The sequence below is a fragment of the Canis lupus genome, chromosome 9 (assembly GCF_003254725.2).
Source record: "Canis lupus dingo isolate Sandy chromosome 9, ASM325472v2, whole genome shotgun sequence".
Taxonomy (NCBI): Eukaryota; Metazoa; Chordata; class Mammalia; order Carnivora; family Canidae; genus Canis; species Canis lupus.
The window spans coordinates 61479081-61502394 of record NC_064251.1 but is presented as its reverse complement, the minus strand read 5'-3'; the positions used below and the strand labels follow the sequence as shown (position 1 = coordinate 61502394).

The following is a 23314-nucleotide window of genomic DNA, read 5'->3' as shown; positions in this document are numbered from 1 at the left end:
TGACTTACAGCTCCTCGCCAGATACCAGAGGGCCCTGGACCTGTGTTAGGCGATGGGTGTGTGTGTGTGTGTGTGTGTGTGTGTGTGCACGAGGGGAGCTGAGGCCTGTCCCTGCACCCCAGGGCCCTAGGGCTTCTATCTGCCCCACTCCCTCCCCAGGTCGGCCCTGGCTTGCTCTGTTTCCCCGGGGCAGCTGGCTTTTGTCCTAGTGGAGCACAGGAACAGTTTGGGTGGGGACCTAGGAGGGGCTGCCCAGCACATTTCACTTCTCCCACCTGGCATGGTTCCTACCCTACACCTGTGATTCTCACCCTCCCACCCTGGGAATTGGCCCAAGGACTTCTCGGTCCTTATGCCAGGCATCCCTTCTGTGGAGCCCACAGGATGGCTCAGTGTGCTGGTGAAACTGAGGGAGAAAATCTGTGGATGATCAGGAGACTGCGTGACCTTGCACCCATCCCTTCCCTCTGCTAGGATCTGTGGCCCCATCTATAAAAACCAGGAACTAGATGTTGGCGTTGGAAGCTTGGCAGGCAGATGTGAGTCTGGCTAGAGTGCCAGGAGTTGGGAGATCTCTGAAAACAATGCCGCCTAATAACTGATCATTGCATCAGTAGGTTTGTGTACAGGATCTCACCACATCTCCTATCAATCCTCGGGGATGGTTCTTGTGATTATCCCCGTTTTGTAGATGAGACTACTGAAGACCAGAAAGGGGTAACTACCAGGTCAAGGTGACACGGCTAGTAAGCTGTGAGGCTGGATTGGAGCTCAGGTCTCTTGGTTTTCTGGCAGCAGAGGTCAGACAGACCTGTGGCCTCAGAAGGCAGAGCCAGGGGATCCCTGGGTGGCGCAGCGGTTTGGCGCCTGCCTTTGGCCTAGGGCGCGATCCTGGAGACCCAGGATCGAATCCCACGTCGGGCTCCCTGCATGGAGCCTGCTTCTCCCTCTGCCTGTGTCTCTGCCTCTCTCTCTCTCTCTCTCTCTGTGACTATCATAAATAAATAAAAAAATTAAAAAAAAAAAAAAAAAGGCGGCAGAGCCAGGCCCTCCGGGTGTAGCCAGTCCTCCCTGTTGGGTCTGTCTGAGTGGGTTTCTCATCCAGAAACTACATGCATGCCAGCCTGGACTGCCCCCTTTTCCACTCTGGGGGCCACTTCTAGCCTGAGGTACTCTGGGGTCTGCCCTGAAGACTTGGGTGACCTCAGCACTGCCCATAATCTCTGGGCCTCAGTTTCCAGTCTACCAAATGGACACGATTCTGGTGCCTCTGGCTTCAAAGGCTCAAGTGCCTCAAGGGTCTCGGGGAAATCGCCGTAGTTGGGATCAGAATAACCAATACGGTGTTTCTGCTGGAGCCGAGCAGAGGAAGTAAGCGGGCGGGCGGGGGCGCCGAGGGGACCTCGGGCTGCGGAGGTGGAGCCGGGGGGCGGGCCCGGCGCGGCGGGAGCTCCTGGCACCGGCGCCCCGGGAGCCCGCAGTCTGCACCCCGAGCGCAGCAGCCGCCCAGAGCTATGAGCCGTGAGTTCGACCCTGAGGCCCCCAGGAACCCTCTTCGCCTCCCGGGGGAGCCTCGAATGCCAGGCCCAGCCCTCACCTCTCGCTCCGCAGGGGGGAGTCGCCTGCACCGGTGGCCGCTGCTCCTGCTGCTGCTGCTGCTGCTCCCGCCGCCCCCGGTCCTGCCCGCGGAAGCCCGGACCCCGGCGCCTGGTAGGCGGCCCCCCCTCGCCCCTGCGCCCCGGCCTGGCCCCTCCTCCCCGGGGGCCCACCCAGCTTCCCCTTTCTGCCCAGTGGGCCTGGGATGGGGGAGGGAGCCGACTCTGCTGGTGGGAGCAGGGCGCTCTGAAGACCCCCAGGGGCGAGGGGCCTTGGCTAGGGCCCACAGGCTATTGGGGGGGGGTAGGGCAGGCTGGGAGACTGGGCCTTGGCGGAAGGGAGAGCGCCTCTGCGGTTCCCTGACCTGCCCCGGGCCCCCAGCTGTCCCAGCTGCCTTGCCCCCAACAACCCTGCCCTTTAAATCCTCAGCCGTGAGGTTCCCACTGGGCAGCTGATTTAGGCTCAGGCAGGTGCCCTAATTCTCTCTAGCTCACACAGCACATGGTGGGCCAAGCGTTTAAACTTGAAATCGCAATCTGTCTTACTCTAGGCACTTCGAAAGGTCTTTCCACAGAGCCCCAACCCCACCCACCCCACCCCAGGCAAGCACCACCATTCCCCTCCAAGAACCCTGTTTCATCACGCAGGAGATGATGGGGAAAGTCAGATCCTGTAAAATTCCACCACTCCTGCTCCCCTGCCATGCATGTACCAGGTTCCGGGTGAAGGAATTCAACTCCACCCTCAGCAGGCCTCCCTCCCCGAGCTTATGGCTGGCGTGTGTGTGTGTGTGTGTGTGTGTGTGTGTGTGTGTGTGTGGTGTCGCGCGCATGCATGCACATGTGCAGGTGTGCAAGTCCTGGGCATACCTTCCTCCACCACCTCGCCATATGATCTCTGGGTCTCCACTTCCCCTCTGGGGGAAAATGTGGGCCAGAGAGGGCTGGTGGGAAGGTGGTTGCAGAGAGGGGTCTGAGTTTTCTGTTGTGATGCTGTAAGGACTTGGAGCTCAGTTGAGAGAAGAAAGATGCCTATGAGGACTGTGAATCAGCCCAGATTTCCCAGAGGAAAGGCTTTTGAGTAGGTGGCATTTGGGGAAGCCAGGTGGAGGGTGCTTCCAGAGTTTGGAGATAAGCAGAGGCCCAGTTCATGGGGAGAAGAGAAAGAAGACTCATGTGACCAGCACTTTACAGTCTACAAAGCCCAGCTACGCCTCTACTTCTTGGTGCTCACGGCAGCCCTGCCGGGGAGATGTGTCAGACCCATTCTACAGAAGGGAGAGCTGAGGTCCAGAGGGGTCCATTTATCTGAGACCCAGCAGCAGAGCTGGGGCTGACCAGGCTGCATGAGTGACCGATTTGTCAGCCCCTGGATCAGCACACCACTTCCTCTGAGGCTTCAACCCCGCCGTGCTGAGGCTCCAGTCCCCCAGGGCAACAAGGGCTGGCCTGCCTGTCTACCGGCGTGTTCACTAATGCCCAGTGAGCCCTGGTCTGTGCCGTTTTGTTTTTGTCTTTTCTACTTATCTTTATATCACAAGTGTTTAAATGGAATTACTCTTTTCACTCCACAAACATTCCCAAGGACTTGCTTTAAGTTTTTGGCTGGAGCTGGAGGTGCAGAGCTGAGAGGGGCCCAGATCTCACAGGGAGTCAGAAATGCCCATAGACTGTCATCCAGAGGGGGTCCGGGGTCACGACTGCGGGACACACAGGGGTGTGTGAGGCTCCAGGCAGGGAGCAGTTTCCTCTCCAGGGTGAGGAACCCAGGGAGGCTTCCTGGAGGTGCTAATGTCTGACTTAGATCCCCAGGAGGTGGTGAGTGACGAGAAGGACTCTGAGGCTTTACTATGAGACTCTGTAAGGTCTTTCTGATGGAAGTGATGGCAGAGCAGAAGCCTAAAGCTCTGCACCTTGGGAGGCAGATGAGAACCTAGGAGTGGGACAAGAGGCAGGTGCTGGCTGGCAAGGGCCTTTGGATGTGGGTGAGGAGACAGGACTCAGGCCTGAGGGTGAGTGGGTGGGACAGGTAACTTGGGGCAGAACTGGGGCCAGGAGACTTTAAGGAGCATTGTTGCCAGGGTCAAGGAAGGAACAGCAAGGAACTGCATGCGGGGGCTGTACTCTACTTCAGATCTGTGAGGCAAGACGCCTGGGCATCTCCCCTGGGAAGCCAGAGCCTCTGGGTGCCCTTAGAGGTACAGCAAAGGCCGACCCCCAGGAGATGAGGGCTGCAGACTCACCTAGGGGCAGGTGGCAGATGGCAGGGAGAATGTTGCTTTGATTTCTTGTGTAGGGGAGGAGATTGAGTCTGGCTTGGAGGGTAAGGCCATGCAAGCAGAGTCTTAATGCTCCAGTTCATCACCTCCAGCACCTGGACTTGGCCTAGTATTCTCTCCTTGGCAAGAGATACATGGCTCTGAGCTCTGTGCAAGAGGGTCCTGAGGCCAGTGAGCCCTGGCACATGGCAGGGGGGAACCCAGCCTGAGAAGAGCCCCCCCCCTGCTGCACACAGCTGGCTGCTTCCTATCTGCAGTACCAGCTGGGCCTTTGGGCGGGGGGGCTTCCTCTCCAGCAGACTCTCCCAGCAGGGGGGGCCCAGCTGATGGGGCCTTGTGTGCTGGTGCCTCAGCTCTGGCTGCTATCTCCGCTGAGTGTAGGAACTGGGGCCCAGGTCTGGTTAGTCAGGGCCCCCCCCCCCCCAGCTCTTTGGCAGCCAAACCCCTAGAGCTTCTCTAAATATTATTCTTAGGAGATTTCAGCTCAGTCCCTGTAATGGTCCCTCTTGCTACCTGCAAGGTACCCTCTGCATCCCGGTGGACATAGTGTTCCCATACCCTGCCCGGAGCCCTGACTCCTGGGCTTGGGGACATTTCTTTGTCTGAATCCTCAGAAAGTCCTGGAGCTAGACAGTCCTGGATAGTCTCATCTGTGGGAATATGTGTGGGATGAGTAGGCTGGTCAACCCCACCTCTGGGGTGGCTTAAAGATTCAGTGAGAGCAAGTTGCAAGGTTCTCAGCTGATGGGCTGGGGGATTCATAGTGATGCAAATAATGGAGATTTATGGGGATAGATGTGCTTGAACCAGAGTAGAGAAGAAGGCAGAAGAGGCAGAAAAGGAGGCATCTTAGAGCTTGTCTGCTCCATCCCCTTTCTGGGATACATAGGGATGAGGACTGGAGGGTGGAAGGGACATGCCTGAAAATATACAACTGGTAAAAAACAGCCACTCTCTTGATACATTTTCCCCAACACCTACCGGGTACCTGGCCCTGTACTGGGAACTTAGTACATTTGGTGCCTATATCTCCCCACTTCTCTTTCTGGATTTTTTTTTTAAGATTTTATTTATTTATTCATGAGAGACATGGAGAGAGGCAGAGACACAGGCAGAGGGAGAAGCAGGCTCCACGCAGGGAGCCCGATGCGGGACTCAATCCCAGGACCCCAGGATCACGCCCTGAGCCAAAGGCAGACGCTCAACCACTGAACCACCCAGCTGTCCCTTTCTGGATGGTTCATTATACAGGGTGTCCTCCACTGAACACAGAGCAGAACTGGCATGAAAGCATGCTGGATTTAAGTTAGACTGAAGGAAGGCCTTTCTTTGTGAGAAGTCCTAGAACTCTAATTGCGGCAGGGAATGGTGATCCCTCTGAGGTCATTCCCAGTTCGTGGATCAAAGTGACTGTCCTACCCCATCCGCTTCCCAGATCCAGGCCTGGGAACCTCCAGGGGAAAGAAGGGAGGAAAAGAGAAGAGAGTCCAAGTCTTGGCTCTGCCACTTCAAAGCTGTGGGGCTTGGGGCCAGACTCCTGCTCCTGAGCCTCACATTCCTCATTTGTGCCACAGGGAGTCTTCTCCCCCGTCCTGTGGAGTGCCCCCGTGGACTGCCGAGCAGATACAAAAGAGTAGGAGGCACGCAGGGCTGCGAGTGGTTGCTAGAGCCCCGGAATTCCTGGCAACTGTGACAGTCCAGTGTGCTCAGGCTCATCCCAGGGAAGAGGCACTTAGCTCCTCCCTGCCCACCCGGACACCCAGGGACCCCAGTGACAGCTGTTGTCCTCACTGGGGAGCTTTTCCTGCCCAGGGCGGCTGGTGTTTATGGAGACATCACGAAGCAGGAGGGAGGGAAGGTTGGACAGCTGCGCCGGGTGGGAGGAGCCGTCCCTGGGCACATCTCTGCTGGCAGGAGAGGGATGTGGGCAGGAGCTGGGTCAGAACTCCGGGGCAGGCAGCGGGAAGGCTCCAGGCTGGCCCTCAGAGCGGGCTACCACGGATGAGGGATGCTTTTTGGCCAGGGGTCGCCAAAGAGGGTCGCCACTCTCTTGGCTTCATTTTATGAACTCCGCAAACATTTGTCAAGCTCTGGCCAGCACATCTGGATCCTGTGGGTGGCTGGATCCTCTCGGGTGGAGCTCGAGTGTGGGCGTGGCCAGTGTTAGGAGAAAGTCGGGGGGAAGCGTGGCCCCTTCTCTGGGGGGGCTCATGGTGGAGAGAAGCAGGCCAAGTGGGAACATGGAGCAGGGCGAAGGACTCTCAGGGGAGATTTTCTGGAAGATGCAAGAGGTGAGCTCCCTGGGAGGGTCAGGTGGCCCTGGAGGGCTTGGTTAGGGAAGAGCAGCCCTCTGGGCAAAGGAAGGAGAGCTTTTGGCTTTGGGGCCAAGGGATGGGGCTGCCACAGCTCCTGGAGTCCTTCTGAGAGCCCCGCTGCAACAAGGGTGGGGAAGATGAGCCCAGAGAAAGGCTGGGCTTCTAGCCTTGTGCCTGCTTGGTGGTAGGACTGACCCATCTGTGACAGAGGGCCTCGTGTGTCAGGGTTGGGAGCCACATGGCGGGGCCTTCCGGGGCTCCTGGGCAGGTGAGGTGGGCAGGTGGACAGAGCGTCCTGAGCAGGAGGAATCAATGAGGAGAGCCCCAAGCCAGCTGTGGGTGATCATCCACTCACCCTCCTTGGCATTTCTGGGCCTGTGGCTTTGGGAGGGGAGGCTGAGTCCTGTCCGCTGGGTCTGCCTGTGTTGGCTTGATAAGGCCATTTCTGTCCAGCCCTCTTCCGGTTGGCCCCACCCTGCTGCATCCCTACAGGGTTCCACAGGGACGCCATTGTGCGATGTGGGAGTTGCCAGGGCTTAAGGAAAACTATTTGCATGATTCCTGCGATTCTCTTCTTGCTGGCACGCCTGTGTGTGTGTGTGTGTGCGTGTGTGTGTTGGGGGGAGTGCTGCTGCTGCTGGGGTGCTCCCCTGGGTGGGGGCCAGGAGGACTCTGCTCTCCAGCCCCCGTGCTGCAAAGTGAAGAGGCTGAGAGTGAAGGGGTCAGTCCTTGCCTAGGGCCATGCCCTCTGATAACAACACCCTTCTACCGCCTGTTGCTACCCTCTTGGCTCCCAATAATCAGTGGTGCAAAGAATAGGAGTTCCAAGTACTGTTGGTTCTGAACTTGGATGAGGAAGTGTGTTTGCTCAATGGAGTCTGGTGTTTTTGATATGAGACCAGGGAAGCAGCCCTTGCCAAGATCCAGGAGACTTGGGTCTACAAGGAGAGCCCTGCTCTGTTCTATGTCCTTGGCCAAGCCTCCCCCTCTCCCTGACCCTCGGTTTCCCTCACTGAGCTGTAATGAACACCAAATGAGCCCTGAGAAGTCTCTGACTCTGCTGTTGAAGAATCACTAAAGCAGTGCAGATCTGAGCAAAGGGGCTGTGGTCGGCAAGACCTGAATTAGACACAAGGAGGGACGTACTGGTGGGGATTTCACCAGGAGGCAGGAGGGCTGACACCAGAGCTCCATTCACCAACTCGGGAGATTTTTCCAACCCTATCTGTGCTGTTTCCTTGGTCCCTGACCTTCCTCAAGATCCTGGAGCCCAGAATCCTCTCTGACATGGGCCACGGCTGGGACTTCCCTCAAACCCACACTTTGTCTACAGGGATCTGGGAAAATTCTTTCCTTGGGCTTGAGTGTTGGGTCTGCGGGTGGTGGGGTGGAAGTGAAAGGCGGTTTGTCTGGTATGACTTTCTGGGTGACCTGCGTGAGGTTCCCCTTATCTGGCCTCAGTTTCCCTATCTGTGAGTGGGCATTACGATTCCCGCTCTTACCCCACTTCTGCAGAAATAGAGAGAAGGTGGACACTCTCACCTTCCTAGTGTCCAGGTGCCTAGAGTTTAGGGGCTGGTTTGAGAGAAGCCCCCCTTCCTTATCCACAAACCCTGCCCTTGGTGCTGGGCTCTGACCTGGCAGGAAGTGAACGCTCTAGAAATCTCTGTGGCTGCAGTATCTTATCAGCTGTTTCCTAACCTTTGGTGTCCCAGTTGGGGTCTGGACTCTTTCCCTACCCTACCCTGACAGCATCAGGGAAGAGAGGGGACTTCCCCTGGGGGCACAGTGTGGACCGGGCTGGAGACCAGAGCAGGGCCTGAACAAGGCAGGGCCGGGGACTTCTGTGCATGACTGGGACAACAGAGATGACCCCCGAGGTGAACACCGAAGTCTAGAGAGGGCCCCTGAATGAGTTAGAACAGAGCTGTGACTTGAGTCCATGCCCTAAATCTGGCCCTACACTTCCCTGTCAGGGCAGAATGGGGGTTGGGGGATCACTTTAGAGTGGTCTGTGATCTTTGCTTCTCCCCTGCAGTGAACCCGTGTTGTTACTACCCATGTCAGCACCAAGGGATCTGTGTCCGCTTCGGCCTTGACCGCTACCAGTGTGACTGCACCCGCACGGGCTATTCTGGCCCCAACTGCACCATCCGTGAGCTGGGCCTCCTGCCCCCACTCCTGTCCTGGCCCCCCTGACTCCCCTGGGCTAGTCCCGAGACCCACCGACATCCTGCCCTCACCCCCGGCCAAGGCTCTGTCTTCCTTCCTTGCCTGGCTTTGACCTCTGGCCCTCTCCTTGACCCTGCTGGGGCAGAGCTCACACCCTGGCCCCCGCCCCTGCCCTCACTCACATCTGCTTCTGGCTCTGTCATGTGTCACGTCTCCCAACTTTCCACCCTTACCCTGCCCTGTGTGTTCTACCTGGTTCCATCCTGGCCAAGTTTCCAGGTCCCATCTTCCACTCCGGATACTTCTGATCCCGACTGAGTGCCTCCTACTATCCCTGCAGCCGAGCTGTGGACCTGGCTCCGGAATTCACTGCGCCCCAGTCCCTCTTTCCTCCACTTCCTGCTGACGCATGGGCGCTGGTTTTGGGAATTCATCAATGCCACCTTCATCCGTGACATGCTCATGCGTCTGGTACTCACAGGTGAGTGGAGTGCGCCCCCCCCCGCCCCCCCCCCCCCGCCGCCGCAATCTGGGGAGCAAGAAATCCTGCCAGCTCTTGGAATTCTTGACATCTGATAAGGACAGTGGGTGGGAGACTGTGATGCCAGATTCAACATGTCCAACCCAAGAGGAGGGGGGGAAGGGGGTGTAACAGGGGATGGGAAACCCATTGTCACCACTGTTTTCATCCTCTATAGCGCGTTCCAACCTTATCCCCAGTCCTCCCACCTACAACATAGCGCATGACTACATCAGCTGGGAGTCCTTCTCCAATGTGAGCTATTACACTCGTGTTCTGCCCTCTGTGCCCCAAGATTGCCCCACGCCCATGGGGACCAAAGGTAATGGAGATGGGGTTAGGGAGCTGGGCCTAGGGGTCACAGAGATGCTCTGTTCTCTTTGGGAAAAAGCAGGTGGAAGAGCAATTATTGACCCATTTCTGAGACGGGTGGACCAAGGCAAGATATATGACATATCCAGAGCCACAGACAAGGACAGGGCTAGGGAATGAGGGCCTCTTGCTGAGGTCACCTAGAAAGTTAGGGCAGAGTCAGACTAGTGCTTCTGTATTTCCAGGGTGCCTCTTCACTTGAACCCTTGTCTCCTGAATTGGTAGGCTCCTGCTGGAATGGGGTGGGGGGACTTAAAAATTGAGATGTAGGAAGGAATAGCGTGCTATTTTTTGGTTGCTAACTCCATGTTTGGCTCTTCACTGGTGTAGTTTACTGTGCTTCATCAGTAAGAGTTCTTTCCTTTAGTTGCCTGAGACCCCACTTGGTCTCACTGGCAGGAGTCTTCTTCCTAAATCTTTCTTCCCACTCCCCCCCTTGATTGCCCAAAAACCCAGGGGTTTACTCAGTTCAGAGCCATGAAGTCTGCTTCCAGTATAGAGGAAACAAGAGAAGCGTTGGTCCACCATTGACATCACTTCTGTTCCTGGCTGTTGAATGCCTGTCCTGAGCAGTCCCGTGGTTGTGAGTCTTTGCTGATTGAGAATGTTGCATACGTATTGATGTCCTTACTTGGGTCTCTAGGGCACTACTCTGATGGTTTGCACTCACATATTTAGCTACTATACCTAAGGCATGACTATCCTACCAGAGAGCTGGATCTGGCAGTTTCTGGACTCTGCCAGCCTTTTGCAGGAACCAGTCCTTGCTCGGTGTCAGTCTGAGTCATGATTCCAGGTTATAGGGTGTAGACCACTCCCTCCAACTTCCCTTTTGGTGAGTTTCCTTTGGGGTGCTTGATCTTCTTGCCTGCTGGAGGGAACCAGTTGGCCATCTCAATCCAGAGAGGTTCTATTGATCTTGAACCTTCAACACTGGGACTCGTTTAAGGTATTATAAAAGGATGCCTTTACCAAAACACAAAAATTCTGTCATTCCTTTCTGTGTGGGCATTCGGTACTGACTTATCTGATACTGATGGAATTAAGAAGGCTCTTTTTTTTTTTTTTTTGAAGGTTTTTACTTATTTGAGAAAGACAGAGAGAATGAGTAGGTAGGGGGGTGTGGAGAGGCAGAGGGAGAGAGAGAAGCAGACTTCCTGCTGAGCAGGAAGCCTGACATGGGGCTTAATCCCAGGACCCCAAGATCATTACCTGAGCTGAAGGCAAACGCCTAACCGACTGAGCCACGCAGGTGCCCCAAGGAAGGCCCTTAATACTTATTCTCATGATGACAGACACCTGCTTCAAGATGACCTGTTGTCTTTTCTCCAGACGGAAAGACTGGCGTCATTTAACATAGGTTGGCAAACTCCAGCCGACAGCCCAAATCCAGTCTACTCCCTACTTTGTGAATACAGTTTTTTTAGAACTTGGTCATATTCATTTGTTTAGGTGTCATCTATGACTGTTTTCCCCTACAGCAAAGCAGAATAGATGGTGACAGAGCTCATATGTTGGCAAAGCCTAAAAATATTGACTAGCTGTCTTACAGAAAAAGTTTGAAGTTCACTGATCTTTGATTTATAAGATCCCATCACGCCAGTGCTCAGTCATGTTTATATTATCTCATGAATGCCTCAAAATACTGCGTAAAATAGGTATCATTTGCCTTATTTTACAGATAAAAAAAATGAGGCTCGGAAAGATGTAGTGAATTCTCTATGTTTACACAGTCAGCAGGCAGCATCCCCAGTTGTAATTAACTAATTGCTTAATTATTAATTAATTTTTAAAATTTTTATTTATATATTTATGAGAAACAGAGAGATAGGCAGAAGCAGGCTCCCAGTGGGGAGCCTGATGCAGGACTCACTCCCAGGCCCCTGGGATCATGACCTGAGCCAAAGGCAGATGCTCAACCACTGAGCCACCCAGGTACCCATGTCCCTAGTTTTAAACACAGACTACCTTGCTCCAGGGCCAGGAAGTCCAAGTTCTTTTTTTCTTTCTTCTTGTTTTATTTACTTTTCTTTCTTCTTCCTTCTTGATTAACTTTTTCAAAGTTGCAAACACATCCAGAAGTTGAGAGGAAAGCATGATAAACTGCTATGTATCCATCTCTCCATTTCAAAATGTACCCATAATTTGCCAGTCTTATTTCATCTCTTATTTTTTTATGAGTAATCTATAGCAAATTCTAAATATCATGCTATTTTTACCTATAAATATTTCTAGGGTCTTTTGCTAGAGAAAGTGCAAGGGCTATCCAGTAGGAGGGAGGCTGTTCTGGGCTTCCTCTGTGGACCAGTTTGGTCCAGAGAACCCAGAAGGTCCTGGGGCAGGGAGACTGAGGCAGAAGGCAGCTACTGCCCCTTCCCACCTCCCCAACCAGGGAAGAAGCAGTTGCCAGACGCCCAACTCCTGGGCCGTCGCTTCCTGCTCAGGAGGAAGTTCATACCTGACCCCCAAGGCACCAACCTCATGTTCGCCTTCTTTGCACAACACTTCACCCATCAGTTCTTCAAAACTTCTGGCAAGATGGGTCCTGGCTTCACCAAGGCCTTGGGCCATGGGGTGAGTACCTAGGAGGGGCTCAGGACTTCTCTGGACCCCAACTTAGCACGTGCAGGCCATCGCCGCCGAGGCAGCCCCTGGGGATCTGAGTGGACCCTCTTTCTCTCCTCAGGTAGATCTTGGCCACATTTATGGGGACAATCTGGACCGTCAGTATCAGCTGCGGCTCTTTAAGGATGGGAAACTCAAGTATCAGGTAGCACTGGGCTTACAGGTGGGGCAGTGGGAGAGGCCTCCTGTGGTCTTCCCTGGCAGAGGCTATAGTGACAGCCTAGGAGGGCCAGCTGCAGGAGCTGGAGGAGTGTGTGAATCAGAGAGACAATGAACCCGGGGAGAAGGTGCCAGGCCAGAGAAGCACACCGGGAGCAGACATGGCCTCTCATGTTCTCCTGGGAGGTAGACTTCCAGGCTTGATAGGAGATGGACATTTCCAGTCTGCATATGTACACTGAAATTTTCCACCATATCATTTGGATACTATGATGTGCCTCATGTAGGTGACTGAGCATTGACCATGAGAGTTAATGGGTCCTGACCTTAAGGAACTCACAGCCTATCTAGGGCCACCCCCAAATGCTAGGATGCCTGTTCCACAAGGACTTTGTGCCTGCACAAGCACCGTCTACTAGAAATATGATGTGAGCCACATATGTGATTAAAATTTCTCTGGTGGCCACATTGAAAAAGGTAAAAATAAACAGGTGAAATTGATTTTATTTTTAAGATTTCATTTATTTATTCATGAGAGACACAGAGAGAGGCAGAGACATAGGCAGAGGGAGAAGCAGCCTCCTTGCAGGGAGCCCAATGTGGGACTTGATCCCAGGACCCCTGGATCACGCCCTAAGCCAAAGGCAGATGCTCAACCACGGAGCCCCTCAGGTGCCCCTGAAACTGATTTTAATAATGTATTTTATTTAACCCTATGGATAGCCAGCACAACACGTTACCATTTCAACATGGAATCAATACAGAAATTTTTTTTATTTTATAGATATTATATATTTTATTTGTATTATATGTGTATGCATCCCATAGAACAACATACCACATGTATTTATATTTTCCCCTATAATACATTTTTTTAATAATAAATTTATTTTTTATTGGTGTTCAATTTGCCAACGTACAGAATAACACCCAGTGCTCATCCCGTCAAGTGCCCCCCTAAGTGCCCGCCACCCAGTCACCCCCACCCCCCGCCCTCCTCCCCTTCCACCACCCCTAGTTCATTTCCCAGAGTTAGGAGTCTCTCATGTTCTGTCTCCCTTTCAATACAGAAATTATTTTTTTTTAATTAATTTATTTATTTATGATAGTCACAGAGAGAGAGAGAGAGAGAGAGAGAGAGAGGCAGAGACACAGGCAGAGGGAGAAGCAGGCTCCATGCACCAGGAGCCCGATGTGGGATTTGATCCCAGGACTCCAGGATCGCGCCCTGGGCCAAAGGCAGGCGCTAAACCGCTGCGCCACCCAGGGATCCCCCCACAATACAGAAATTATTAAACAAATATCTCACATTCTCTTTTTTTCCTGCTAAATCTTCAAACTGATCTGTATTTTATATTCACAGCACATTTTCCTTGGATGCCAACTTTTCACTAGAGATCTCTGATCTGTATTTAGATTTCACAAAGTTACAGTTAGAAAGTAGATTTACATGCCCAAAGTTGTTCTGAGCATAAAGATGTTCCAATTGCTGACGTAGCCATTTTAAGATTTAAATCTACATGAAATAAAGTCACAGATTCAGTTCTTCATTCACACCAACCACATTTCTAGTGCTCAACAGCTACATGTGACTAGCCACTCCCCTATTGGACTACACAAATCTAAACAAACCAAAATCTAGGCAAAAAATTCACTGCTGAATCTTTAAGGCTAAGAACAGAACTTGGCTTGTGGTAGGCCCTACTACAGGTCCGTGTATGTTATTGACTAAATGAAAAATCTGCCATAGAACCAGTTACACTTGTGATCGCCCACTAGGAAGGGGCCATGAGGGTGCTGGGGAAGTGTTAGGGTGGGGAAGGCTTCCCTCCTAGGAAGATCAGATAAATCAAGAACTTCAGGGAGGATGAGGGGAGTTCAAGAGGCTAAGGGGGTGGAAATGGGCTTTCTGGGCTAACAGTACCTGGACTTGGACTTGGAGAGGATGGACAGCTTGTGCTACTCAGAGGGAGTGAGGGAAGGGGCATGCGGTTGGCTGGACACCTGAATGACTGCAGGTGAAGGGGGAGACACCTATGGGGCGTGTTTAGGATTTCCAATTTCTGCCAAGAGCAGAGAGAGAACGTGGGAGGGTTTGAAGCCAGGACATGATACTAAATTTGTGTTTTTTAAAGGATTACTCTGGCTGCGGTGCTGAGAATGGACTGTCTGGAGGCAAGGGTTGACATAGGGAGCCACTGACGAGAAGGGTCAGCGTGGAAGATGAGGGTGGTTAGAAGTAGGGGGTGGCAGAGGGGATAGAGAGAAAAGGACCCATTCTAAGATTTAGGAACTAGAATCAGCTAGAATTAGCAGGCCTTGGTTAGGGAGGGTGGGCAGTTGCTCTGTGTGACATGGACAGCTGTAACTAGGGAATGTCAGCTGTGGCAAGTGCAGGCACCCACGCTGTCCCCGGGTTGCCAGGTGGTCCCATCCCACAGGTTCTGGATGGAGAGATGTACCCGCCATCTGTGGAGGAGGCGCCTGTGTTGATGCACTACCCACGGGGCATTCTGCCCCAGAGTCAGATGGCCGTGGGCCAGGAGGTGTTTGGGCTGCTTCCTGGGCTCATGCTCTATGCCACGCTCTGGCTGCGTGAGCACAATCGTGTGTGTGACCTGCTGAAGGCTGAGCACCCCACTTGGGGTGATGAGCAACTCTTCCAGACGGCCCGACTCATCCTCATTGGTAAGGACTCCAGACCTACCCTGTCATGTCCTCTGTCCTAAAAGGCAGGGGTTGGGGGGCTTGGGGAGAGAGAGTTGGGGCGAGATGCTAGCTATAAGCCCTTGAGCAGGGCTCTTCTGCTCTGCGAGGCTCAGTTTCCAAATCTGGAATTTGGGGCTAATGATGATTGTAAGGATTTGTTGAGATGATGACAAGCACTTAGCACATAGTAGGCCTTCGGAAAATGGGTGGCCGTGATGGTTGATCATTAGCTGGGTGACTTGCCGCAGATTTGATTAGCCACCCCAATCTGTTTCCCTGTCTACTGCCCCAGAGGCACACAGTGACATCCCTAACATGTGCAGGTCAGACTCCAGCCTGACCAGCCTTCTGGAATACTCCTGTTTCTGCCCTGTGTGTATCTGCCTTCCTGGGGTTTGGTAGCTTCTGGGTGACTCAGGGACAGGATATTTTTGTGTCCCCTATGGGGGCGTGTCTGCAGCCTAAAATGTCAGATGGTTTCCTGCCTGGGAGCTTGGTCCCTGACACCCCTGTCCAGACTGTGTTCACTCTGAGTCACCAGGAATCCCTTTTCCCTGCCTCTGGGCATCACTGGGCATGGCTGGTCCCAATTATATTGCCTGATTCACTAAAGCCTGGAAGAGCCAGGCATCAGGGATAGGAACAGCCTAGAGAAGAAGAAAGAGCTGGTTCTTAAGTCCCAGCATTTTGGAGACTTTGATCAGAGAGGGCAAGTCTATAGCTGGAGGCTGCTCAGAGTGTTGACTGCTATTCGAAACTGTGAACAAGGTGATGAAGCCGTATATCCAGTGCTTTGGTTCATCCTCCCCGACAACCTTCATCCCAGGGGAGCTCCTTCCTGAGTGGAGCAGGAGGGTTCCCCACATGCCTACACCTAGCACTCTTTCCCACTTGCATGTGATCATTCTCCCAATTACGTGGGGCCCTGGGCCACGTAGGTGCTGTCTATTATTCCCAACGGCCCTATCCGTAGCATCACCCCGCACATTTTACAGAGCAGGAAGGTGAGGTTTACCTTCACACCCCAAGCTCAGATTGCCTAGAAATGGTCACGCCAGGTTCTAGATGCCGCCGATGGCCAGTTTCATGGCTCCAAATCAATTTGCTAGAAGCCAGTTTGTCTCCTGACTAATCAGCCAAAAGAATCCGTTTCTTTTCCGATCTAAATGACTGGTTTTCATTCCGTTACAGAATGTTTAATTTGTTTCTTTCCTGGCTCTTTACTCTATAGCAGGTTACTGAGAGGGCCGAGGAAAAGCTATTTATGAGAATTCTGATATATAAGAACATATGAGGAATATAAATGGGACCAGATTCATCTTCTACCCTCAGCCTCCCTGTTTTGCTGCGGTGGCAGCTGAGAGGTCTCTCTGAAGCCCCCTGGCAGCCCTGGAGGGTGTCTGCAGGCTGGAAGCCCTCATGAAGCTCATCTCCACTCTCCCGTTGTTGCGACCGCTCTCACCTCTTTCCATGGGCCATGGGAGGGTGGTCACCCCTAGCCACAGACCCAACTGTTGGGCACTTCTCCATGTCCCGCTTAGTGGAGCCGACAACCTCCCTTTGGAACGTGGTAGTAGCTGAGGGCTCTTGTCTTGGGACACGGGTCCGACCTGAGACGGAACGCTTTGTTGGCACACCCCTATTTAAAAAAAGACACAGTGAAAGTGGCCCCCCGGAATTCACCAATAATCACACTAAGGAAGTGAAGAGCAAGCAAGCACCTTTCACAAACTGGCCTGCCTCCCGAGCCGAGCCCGGTGGCTGGGTCTCGGTGCTTCCTTGACCCTTGTCCCCATCCTCTGTCCCAGGGGAGACCATCAAGATTGTGATTGAGGAGTATGTGCAGCAGCTGAGTGGCTACTTCTTGCAGCTGAAGTTCGACCCGGAGCTGCTGTTTAGCGCCCAGTTCCAGTACCGCAACCGCATCGCCATGGAGTTCAACCAGCTGTACCACTGGCACCCGCTCATGCCAGACTCCTTCTGGGTGGGTTCCCAGGAGTACAGCTATGAGCAGTTCCTGTTCAACACCTCCATGCTGACGCACTACGGGATCGAGGCCCTGGTGGATGCCTTCTCTCGCCAGAGCGCCGGCCGGGTATGCCTCGACAGGGAGAAGAGGGAGCGGGCAGGGCGTTCTGGGAAGCATCCGGCCCAGACCCAAACCCCAGTGTTCTCTTCTGTTCCATGGGGCAAGGTCACTCCCACATTCCCTCATCCATTCCTTTATTCTTCCTCTTGTTCTTTTGTTCATTCAGCAATACCAGGTGCTGGGGGTAGAGTGGCAAGTAAGATCAACATAGTTCTTGGGTCCTTGTCCCCTTGGCACTGACACCCTAGCGAGAAATGATACTCCTATAACAGCTAACATCATATGAGCATGTACTTTGTGTAAAACATTGTGTCGGGTGCTTTCTTTTTTTGATGTTATTAGAATTATAAAAGCAGGGCAGCCCCCGTGGCGCAGCGGTTTAGCGCCGCCTGCAGCCTGAGGTGTGATCCTGGAGACCCGGGATCAAGTCCCACGTCGGGCTCCCTGCATGGAGCCTGCTTCTCCCTCTGCCTGTGTCTCTGCCTCTCTCTCTCTCTCTCTCTCTCTCTGTCTCTATGAATAAATAAAAAAAAATCTTTATAAAAAAAGAATTATAAAAACATGTTAAGAGCCACAATACAAAGAGCCTATGATGCTCTGGGAACTTGGAGAGGGCTTGTGACCCAGAGTCGAGAGCTGTAAGATAAGGAGATGATGTCTGAGCAGAGATCTAAAGGATGAAGAGAGCTCTCTCAGGGAAAGAAGTAGTATTGATGGCAGGGGATGACCGTGCTCCATGCGGAGGGGACAGCATGGCAAGGGCCTGGACATCAGAGGGCACGGTGATTTGAGGACCACGAGGACATTCAGGATATGGTAATGTATGTGAAAGTGTCTTTACCTAGTAGGGCTTTATGAAATTACAGGCCTCTGTTTTGGGCTGAATTGTCCCCATCCCCCACTCATATGTTAAGGTCCTAACAACCAGTGTCTCAACTGTGACTATATTTGGAGACGGGGCCTTAAGAGAGGTCACTAAGTTTAAATGAGGCCAAAGGGTGAGTCCCACTGTGACTGGTGTCCTTACAAGAAGAGGAGGTTAGGATACAGACATGCAGAGTGGGAAGACTTAGGGAGAAGAGGGCCATCTGTGAACTAAGGACAGAGATCTCAGAATGAAACTCACCTGCTGACACTCTAATCTTCAACTTCTGGCCTCCAGACTGTAATGAAATTTCTGTTGTTTAAGGCACCTGTGCTGTGATACTTTGTTATGGCCACCCTAGCAAACTAATACAGCCCTTTCCCTGGAATTTCTAACTAGCTCCCTCCTAAATATCCCCTCCCCCATGCTTGGAAACTCCTATCTCCTCTGTCTCAGCTCCCTTCACCCCTGTTTCCCTCTGATCCTTGTCCCCAAGCCTTATCATGACATTGTGGCACCATGTGGATTTAGGTTTACCACCGGTAATTTGACTGGAATTAGTGCACACTGCCACCAATGGGCAGCTGCTTGTTGGTTTATGGCCTCTGTTCTCTGTGGGGACACAGACATGAACAGCGACAGTAGCTTTAGCTTTGTGTTGGGCTGTATGGATTGCAAAGCATTTTCAAGGAACAGCCTTGATACTGTATGAAAAGCCTTGGTGTTGTACTTGGTCCGAGGCAGAAGGGCGACAGAAGTGTGTTGGCTCTTGGGATGCTCAAGAAAGCATGAGAAGCGATAAAACAGGGCTTTCTCTGATCATTGCTACGCATGGCTGCCATCTTGGGGGTTACCATGGGACCAACACTATGATAACTGCTTTGCATACTTTATCTTGCTTGTTTACCGCAACCAGATCAGGTGGGTGCTCTTACCTTCCCCATTTTTGCATATGATGAAACTGAAACAAGTAATTTGCCCAAGGTCCCTGCCTTAGTTTCCCAGGGCTGCCATAAAAAGGACTACAAACTGAGTTTATTTTATTATTTCATATTCCTGGAGGGTAGAAGGTATGGGCAGGGCTGTGCTCTCTCTGAAGTCTCCCGGGGAGAATGTGTTCCATGCCATTGTCTTAGCTTCTGCTGGCTGCTGGCAATCCTCTTAGACACATCACTCCAACATGGAGTCTCCCTGAGTCCGTTTTCTCTATCAGGATACCAGTCATTATTGGATCAGGATCCCCATAATGGGCTATGACCTCATCTTTGCTTGATGACATCTATTTCCAAATAAGGTCACATTCACAGGTGCTAGGGGTTAAGACTTCAACATATCTCTTTGGGGGACATAGATCAACCCACAAGGGTCCCACAGCTTGTAAATGGCAGAGATGAGATAGGCAGTGGCCTCTGCTAGCCTTGATCCAAGGTGAATGATTTCATCCTACCATGGTTTTCCTCTTTCCTACCCCATTATATTTGTTTTATCTAAACAAAACTCTTTCTTAAGCATTGACGTTGTCAATACATCCCAAGCAATGAGATGAAAGAAAATTGAGTTTTCTTTAGACTAATACTCCTTAACTGTTATGAATCAGAATTTTTCTCTGCGGACTTTTGATCTTACCAGGTTCCCTGAGCTTTGAACTCTATTTTATCTCCCTTCACAGGATATCACACCACCCCTTGGTCTTGGAGTTAAACTCCAAGTTTAGTTAAGCTAACATTGTATATACACTATGGTTTTCATGGCAAAATTTTAGCTCCCTCCCTGCTAGCTTATGACCGCTCCCCCCCAGGACACTTGGCAGAAGGAGAAACAACACAGAGTCACCTGTGTTCCCATGGGTGGCTTTAACTGCTGTGAATGATACTCTGTGTTCCTACCATCTGGCTCTGAGTTTATCTTTCCTAGTGGTGGTTGGTTAATAGTGGTTCACTTTTTTAACAGGGAATGAAAACCAATTGAAAAACACTCCTTAGTAAGACCCCCCTCTGTATTCGTTGATAATAATGGATTTGAAGTATGCCATAAAGCTTCAGCCCCCCAGACTAATATCCGTCCATCCATTTGTCCCTCATTTGCTGTCTCAGAAACCCCTCTGCCTCTCTACATTTCATTCCCAGGGCCAGAATGCCCTTCCCCTCTGTTTGAGCTGGTGCCATGCTGGCCCCTCTTTTATGGAATTCTAGTTAATGAACCTAATAGTTGTAGAACCTCCTGTAACTGGATGTTGGGATTCTCACCTAAATGCAATGGAGATGTCTTCCTGGCCCACTGCCACTTAAATGATGAAGAAGCTAAGACTCAGGGGTGTCCCTGAGAAAGCATGACAGCAGCAGACCCCGGGCCAGGTCCCTAGCATGGTGGCTGCTGAGTCCAGCCGTGCTCTGTCTGTGCTTGGGAAGAGCTCCTGACCTGAAGTTCTCCGGGACAGTGTGGCCTGGCTTTCAGACTGCAGCTATGTTTATGTCTTGGCAGATTGGTGGAGGTAGAAACATAGACCACCATGTCCTGCACGTGGCTGTGGAAACCATCAAGGAATCCCGCGAGTTGCGGCTGCAGCCCTTCAATGAGTACCGCAAGAGGTTTGGCATGAGGCCCTACATGTCCTTCCAGGAACTCACAGGTGAACAGCTGTTTCCTGAACATAGGGCCTGCCTTTGAGGGACTCTCAGTAGAGTGAGGGGGACATTGTGGAAAGAGTGGGGTTATTATCACACCCCCCCCCAGTGCTATGACTGTGGGGATCATGAGAGGTGTGAGCACCGTGTTGGAGAGGGGGTTGGGGATGATGGGAGCAAATGACCCTACTTGGGGGAAGAAAGTGGCTTCTCAGCTGGGTTTGAAGGAGATAAATAAGGATTTTTCTGGATGGAGAATAGAGGGAAAGGTATTCTATGTGGAAGAACAGAAAGTACAAAGGTGCAGAGGTCATAAAGAATGAGCCTGTTAGGGAGAACAGCAGTGGGAGCAAGGTGCTTATGTGTGGGGAGGGTGGGAGTTAGCGATGGCAGATTGGAGCCAAATTTGGATTCTGTGTGAAAGGATTTGGGTTTTACTCCACCTAGTGGTTCCTAAATACCCACTTATGGACCAGCTGCTTAAGAATTGCCTAGAAAATGGTTTTAAAATACCAAATCCCATATCTCTCTCCCCGAGATTCTGATTCAGTAGGCATGCATGGTGTCCAATAATCTGTGTGTGTGTACAATATGTATACTTTCTTCTTCTTTTTTTTTTAAAGATTTTATTTATTTATTCATGAGAGACAGAGAGAGGGGGAGAGAGAGAGAGAGAGAGAGAGAGACTGAGGCAGACATAGGCAGAGAGAGAAGCAGGCTCCACGCAGGGAGCCCAACATGGAACTCAATCCCGGGTCTCCAGGGTCAGGCCCTGGGCTGAAGGCAGTGCTAAACCACTGAGCCGCCCCTTTCTTCTTCTTCTTCTTTCTTCTTCTTCTTCTTCTTCTTCTTCTTCTTCTTCTTCTTCTTCTTCTTCTTCTTCTTCTTCTTCTTCTTCTTCTTCTTCTTTCTTCTTCTTCTTCTTCTTTCTTCTTTCTTCTCCTTCTCCTTCTTCTCCTCCTCCTCCTCCTCCTCCTCCTCCTCCTCCTCCTTCTTCTTCTTCTTCTTCTTCTTCTTCTTCTTCTTCTTCTTCTTCTTCTTCTTCTTCCTTCTTCTTCTTCTTCTTCTTCTTCTTCTTCTTCTTCTTCTTCTTCTTCTTCTTCTTTCTTCTTCTTCTTCTTCTCTCCTTCTCCTTCTCCTTCTCCTTCTCCTTCTCCTTCTCCTTCGAGTCTAGTCATTGGGCAGCCAAGAGTTTGGGAACTCTTGTCACAAACAGTGGGAGGATTTGACCAGGTTGTGATATGACCCATGACTGTGTACTAGTGCTTTCTAGAGGGTGGGTTTGAGGAAATAGATAGAGAAGCTCTATGTCTGTCCCCTTTAGTCACTGTCTGTGAACATGTGGGCCTCACATTGTGAGGAGAGAGTTCCCCATAATTCTGTTACTCTTTAATCTCCCATGAAAGTCCAGAGAGGGAAAATAGCACTAAATAAATCTCTGTGTGAGGTTGGACAAGTTACATTACATCTCTGAGCTCCAGTAGCATAAAGGGACTTGAACCAGATGGAGAGTGTCTCCCTCGGGCAGTTAGGGCACCAAGAAGATAGATGAGTTGCTGAAGGTCACATGTTGTCTGGTGGCCAGTCTAGGCCCTTGACTCCTTCTTCAGCAGCAAATTTCTCCTCTAGATGCAGCCATGGAAGAAGGGTCAGTGAGCCAGGCCAGATGTTAGGGCATGTGCTCAGCTGTTCAGTTGCTCTTCTGAAGTTCCATATTCTCCCTCAGAAAAAGGTGGGCCTAGAAGTTTCCCTCCTCACATTAACCTTAATGGTACCACATCTCTGACTCTAGCTTCCCCTCCTTTCAGGGGAGAAGGAGATGGCAGCCGAGTTGGAGGAGCTGTATGGAGACATTGATGCCTTGGAATTCTACCCGGGGCTTCTTCTGGAGAAGTGCCATCCAAACTCCATCTTTGGAGAGAGTATGATAGAAATTGGGGCTCCCTTCTCCCTTAAGGGCCTCCTAGGGAATCCCATCTGTTCTCCAGAGTACTGGAAGCCAAGCACATTCGGTGGTGAGATGGGCTTCAATATGGTCAAGACAGCCACACTGAAGAAGCTGGTCTGCCTTAACACCAAGACTTGTCCCTATGTTTCCTTCCGTGTGCCTGACCCCCACCAGGATGGCGGGCCTGGTGTGCAGCGGCCGTCCACAGAGCTCTGAGGGGGCAGAGCAGCAGCATTCTGGAGGGTGGACTTGTCATCCCAGAATGCTGAGGCTGGGGTTAATAATCCCAAATGTTGGGTCTTTGGTTTGCCTCAAGAATATCAAGGTCAACATTTAGAACTTTGTGTCTCTCACCCATTATCTGGAATATCATGGTCTTGTTTGTTATTCTAGAATGCTGAATTCCTGGTTGACCATCTAGAATGGATGGAGTGATGCTTCTTTGGCAAGCCAGAACACTGGTTCCTGGCCGACAACCTAGAATGTCAGACTTCTGGTTGACTTAAGACGTAGGCATTCTCTAATGTGAAGCTCCTGACAGAATCATCTAGAAAGATAGGGGATTCTTATTTTGCATTCTAGAATTCTGGGCAGCCCTCCAGCATGTTGATTTTTTTCACTGGCAGTTCAGAATGTTGTGCTCTTGATTGCTGATCCAAAATAGTGGCTGGTATGCCAGATCAGTCTTGCTCTGAATGCCTAGAATGGTAATTTGATTCATTTTCCTGTTCAGTGAGATACCCCCAAAGCAGGAGAATCTACAGCCTAACCAGAGTGCATTGCCTGCCTCTGTGCCTGCCCCGAGGACTTAGGGGGCAGAGTGTTCTTCCTGGGACGCTGACTCAGACCCTGGTCCAAGGAGCTAGAACAGGTGGGCTTTTTCCAGGTCATTGGTTGGAGGCCACCAGAGCTCTGTTGCCATCTTTGTCTTGACTCATGACAGCTGTTTCTCATGAAACTAATAAAATTCTTTTTCCAAAATGCCTATTATGTATTACTTTTCATCCCATTCCCAGATGCAGAAGCGACACTGGAGTGGTCT

General features: G+C 51.6%; 1 protein-coding gene across 8 annotated transcripts; it reads left to right on the top strand.

Annotated features, from left to right (window-relative positions):
* Positions 1–1403: 1403 nt before the first annotated feature.
* PTGS1 (prostaglandin-endoperoxide synthase 1) lies at positions 1404–23253 on the top strand. Of its 8 annotated transcripts, none has more exons than XM_035720875.2 (11): positions 1404–1521; positions 1612–1710; positions 8228–8344; positions 8702–8842; positions 9060–9203; positions 11646–11827; positions 11940–12023; positions 14479–14725; positions 16555–16841; positions 20182–20329; positions 22133–23253. In XM_035720875.2, the coding sequence occupies exons 1-11, from the start codon at positions 1515–1517 to the stop codon at positions 22486–22488; spliced, it is 1812 nt and encodes a 603-aa protein (XP_035576768.1). In that variant the 5' UTR covers positions 1404–1514; the 3' UTR covers positions 22489–23253. The 8 variants fall into 8 exon arrangements, with proteins under 8 accessions (XP_035576768.1, XP_025330822.1, XP_025330820.1 ...); XM_025475037.3 differs by having other exon boundaries at positions 11940–12041; XM_025475035.3 differs by having other exon boundaries at positions 1440–1710; positions 11940–12041.
* Positions 23254–23314: the final 61 nt, after the last annotated feature.

Excerpts from the sequence above, each read along its gene's own strand:
- PTGS1 (XM_025475035.3), top strand. The coding sequence starts at position 1,515 with ATGAGCCGTGAGTTCGACCCTGAGGCCCCCAGGAACCCTCTTCGCCTC. Across the intron at positions 1,711-8,227 it reads AGCCCGGACCCCGGCGCCTG|TGAACCCGTGTTGTTACTAC; the intron begins GTAGGCGGCCCC and ends TCTCCCCTGCAG. Across the intron at positions 14,726-16,554 it reads GGCCCGACTCATCCTCATTG|GGGAGACCATCAAGATTGTG; the intron begins GTAAGGACTCCA and ends CCTCTGTCCCAG.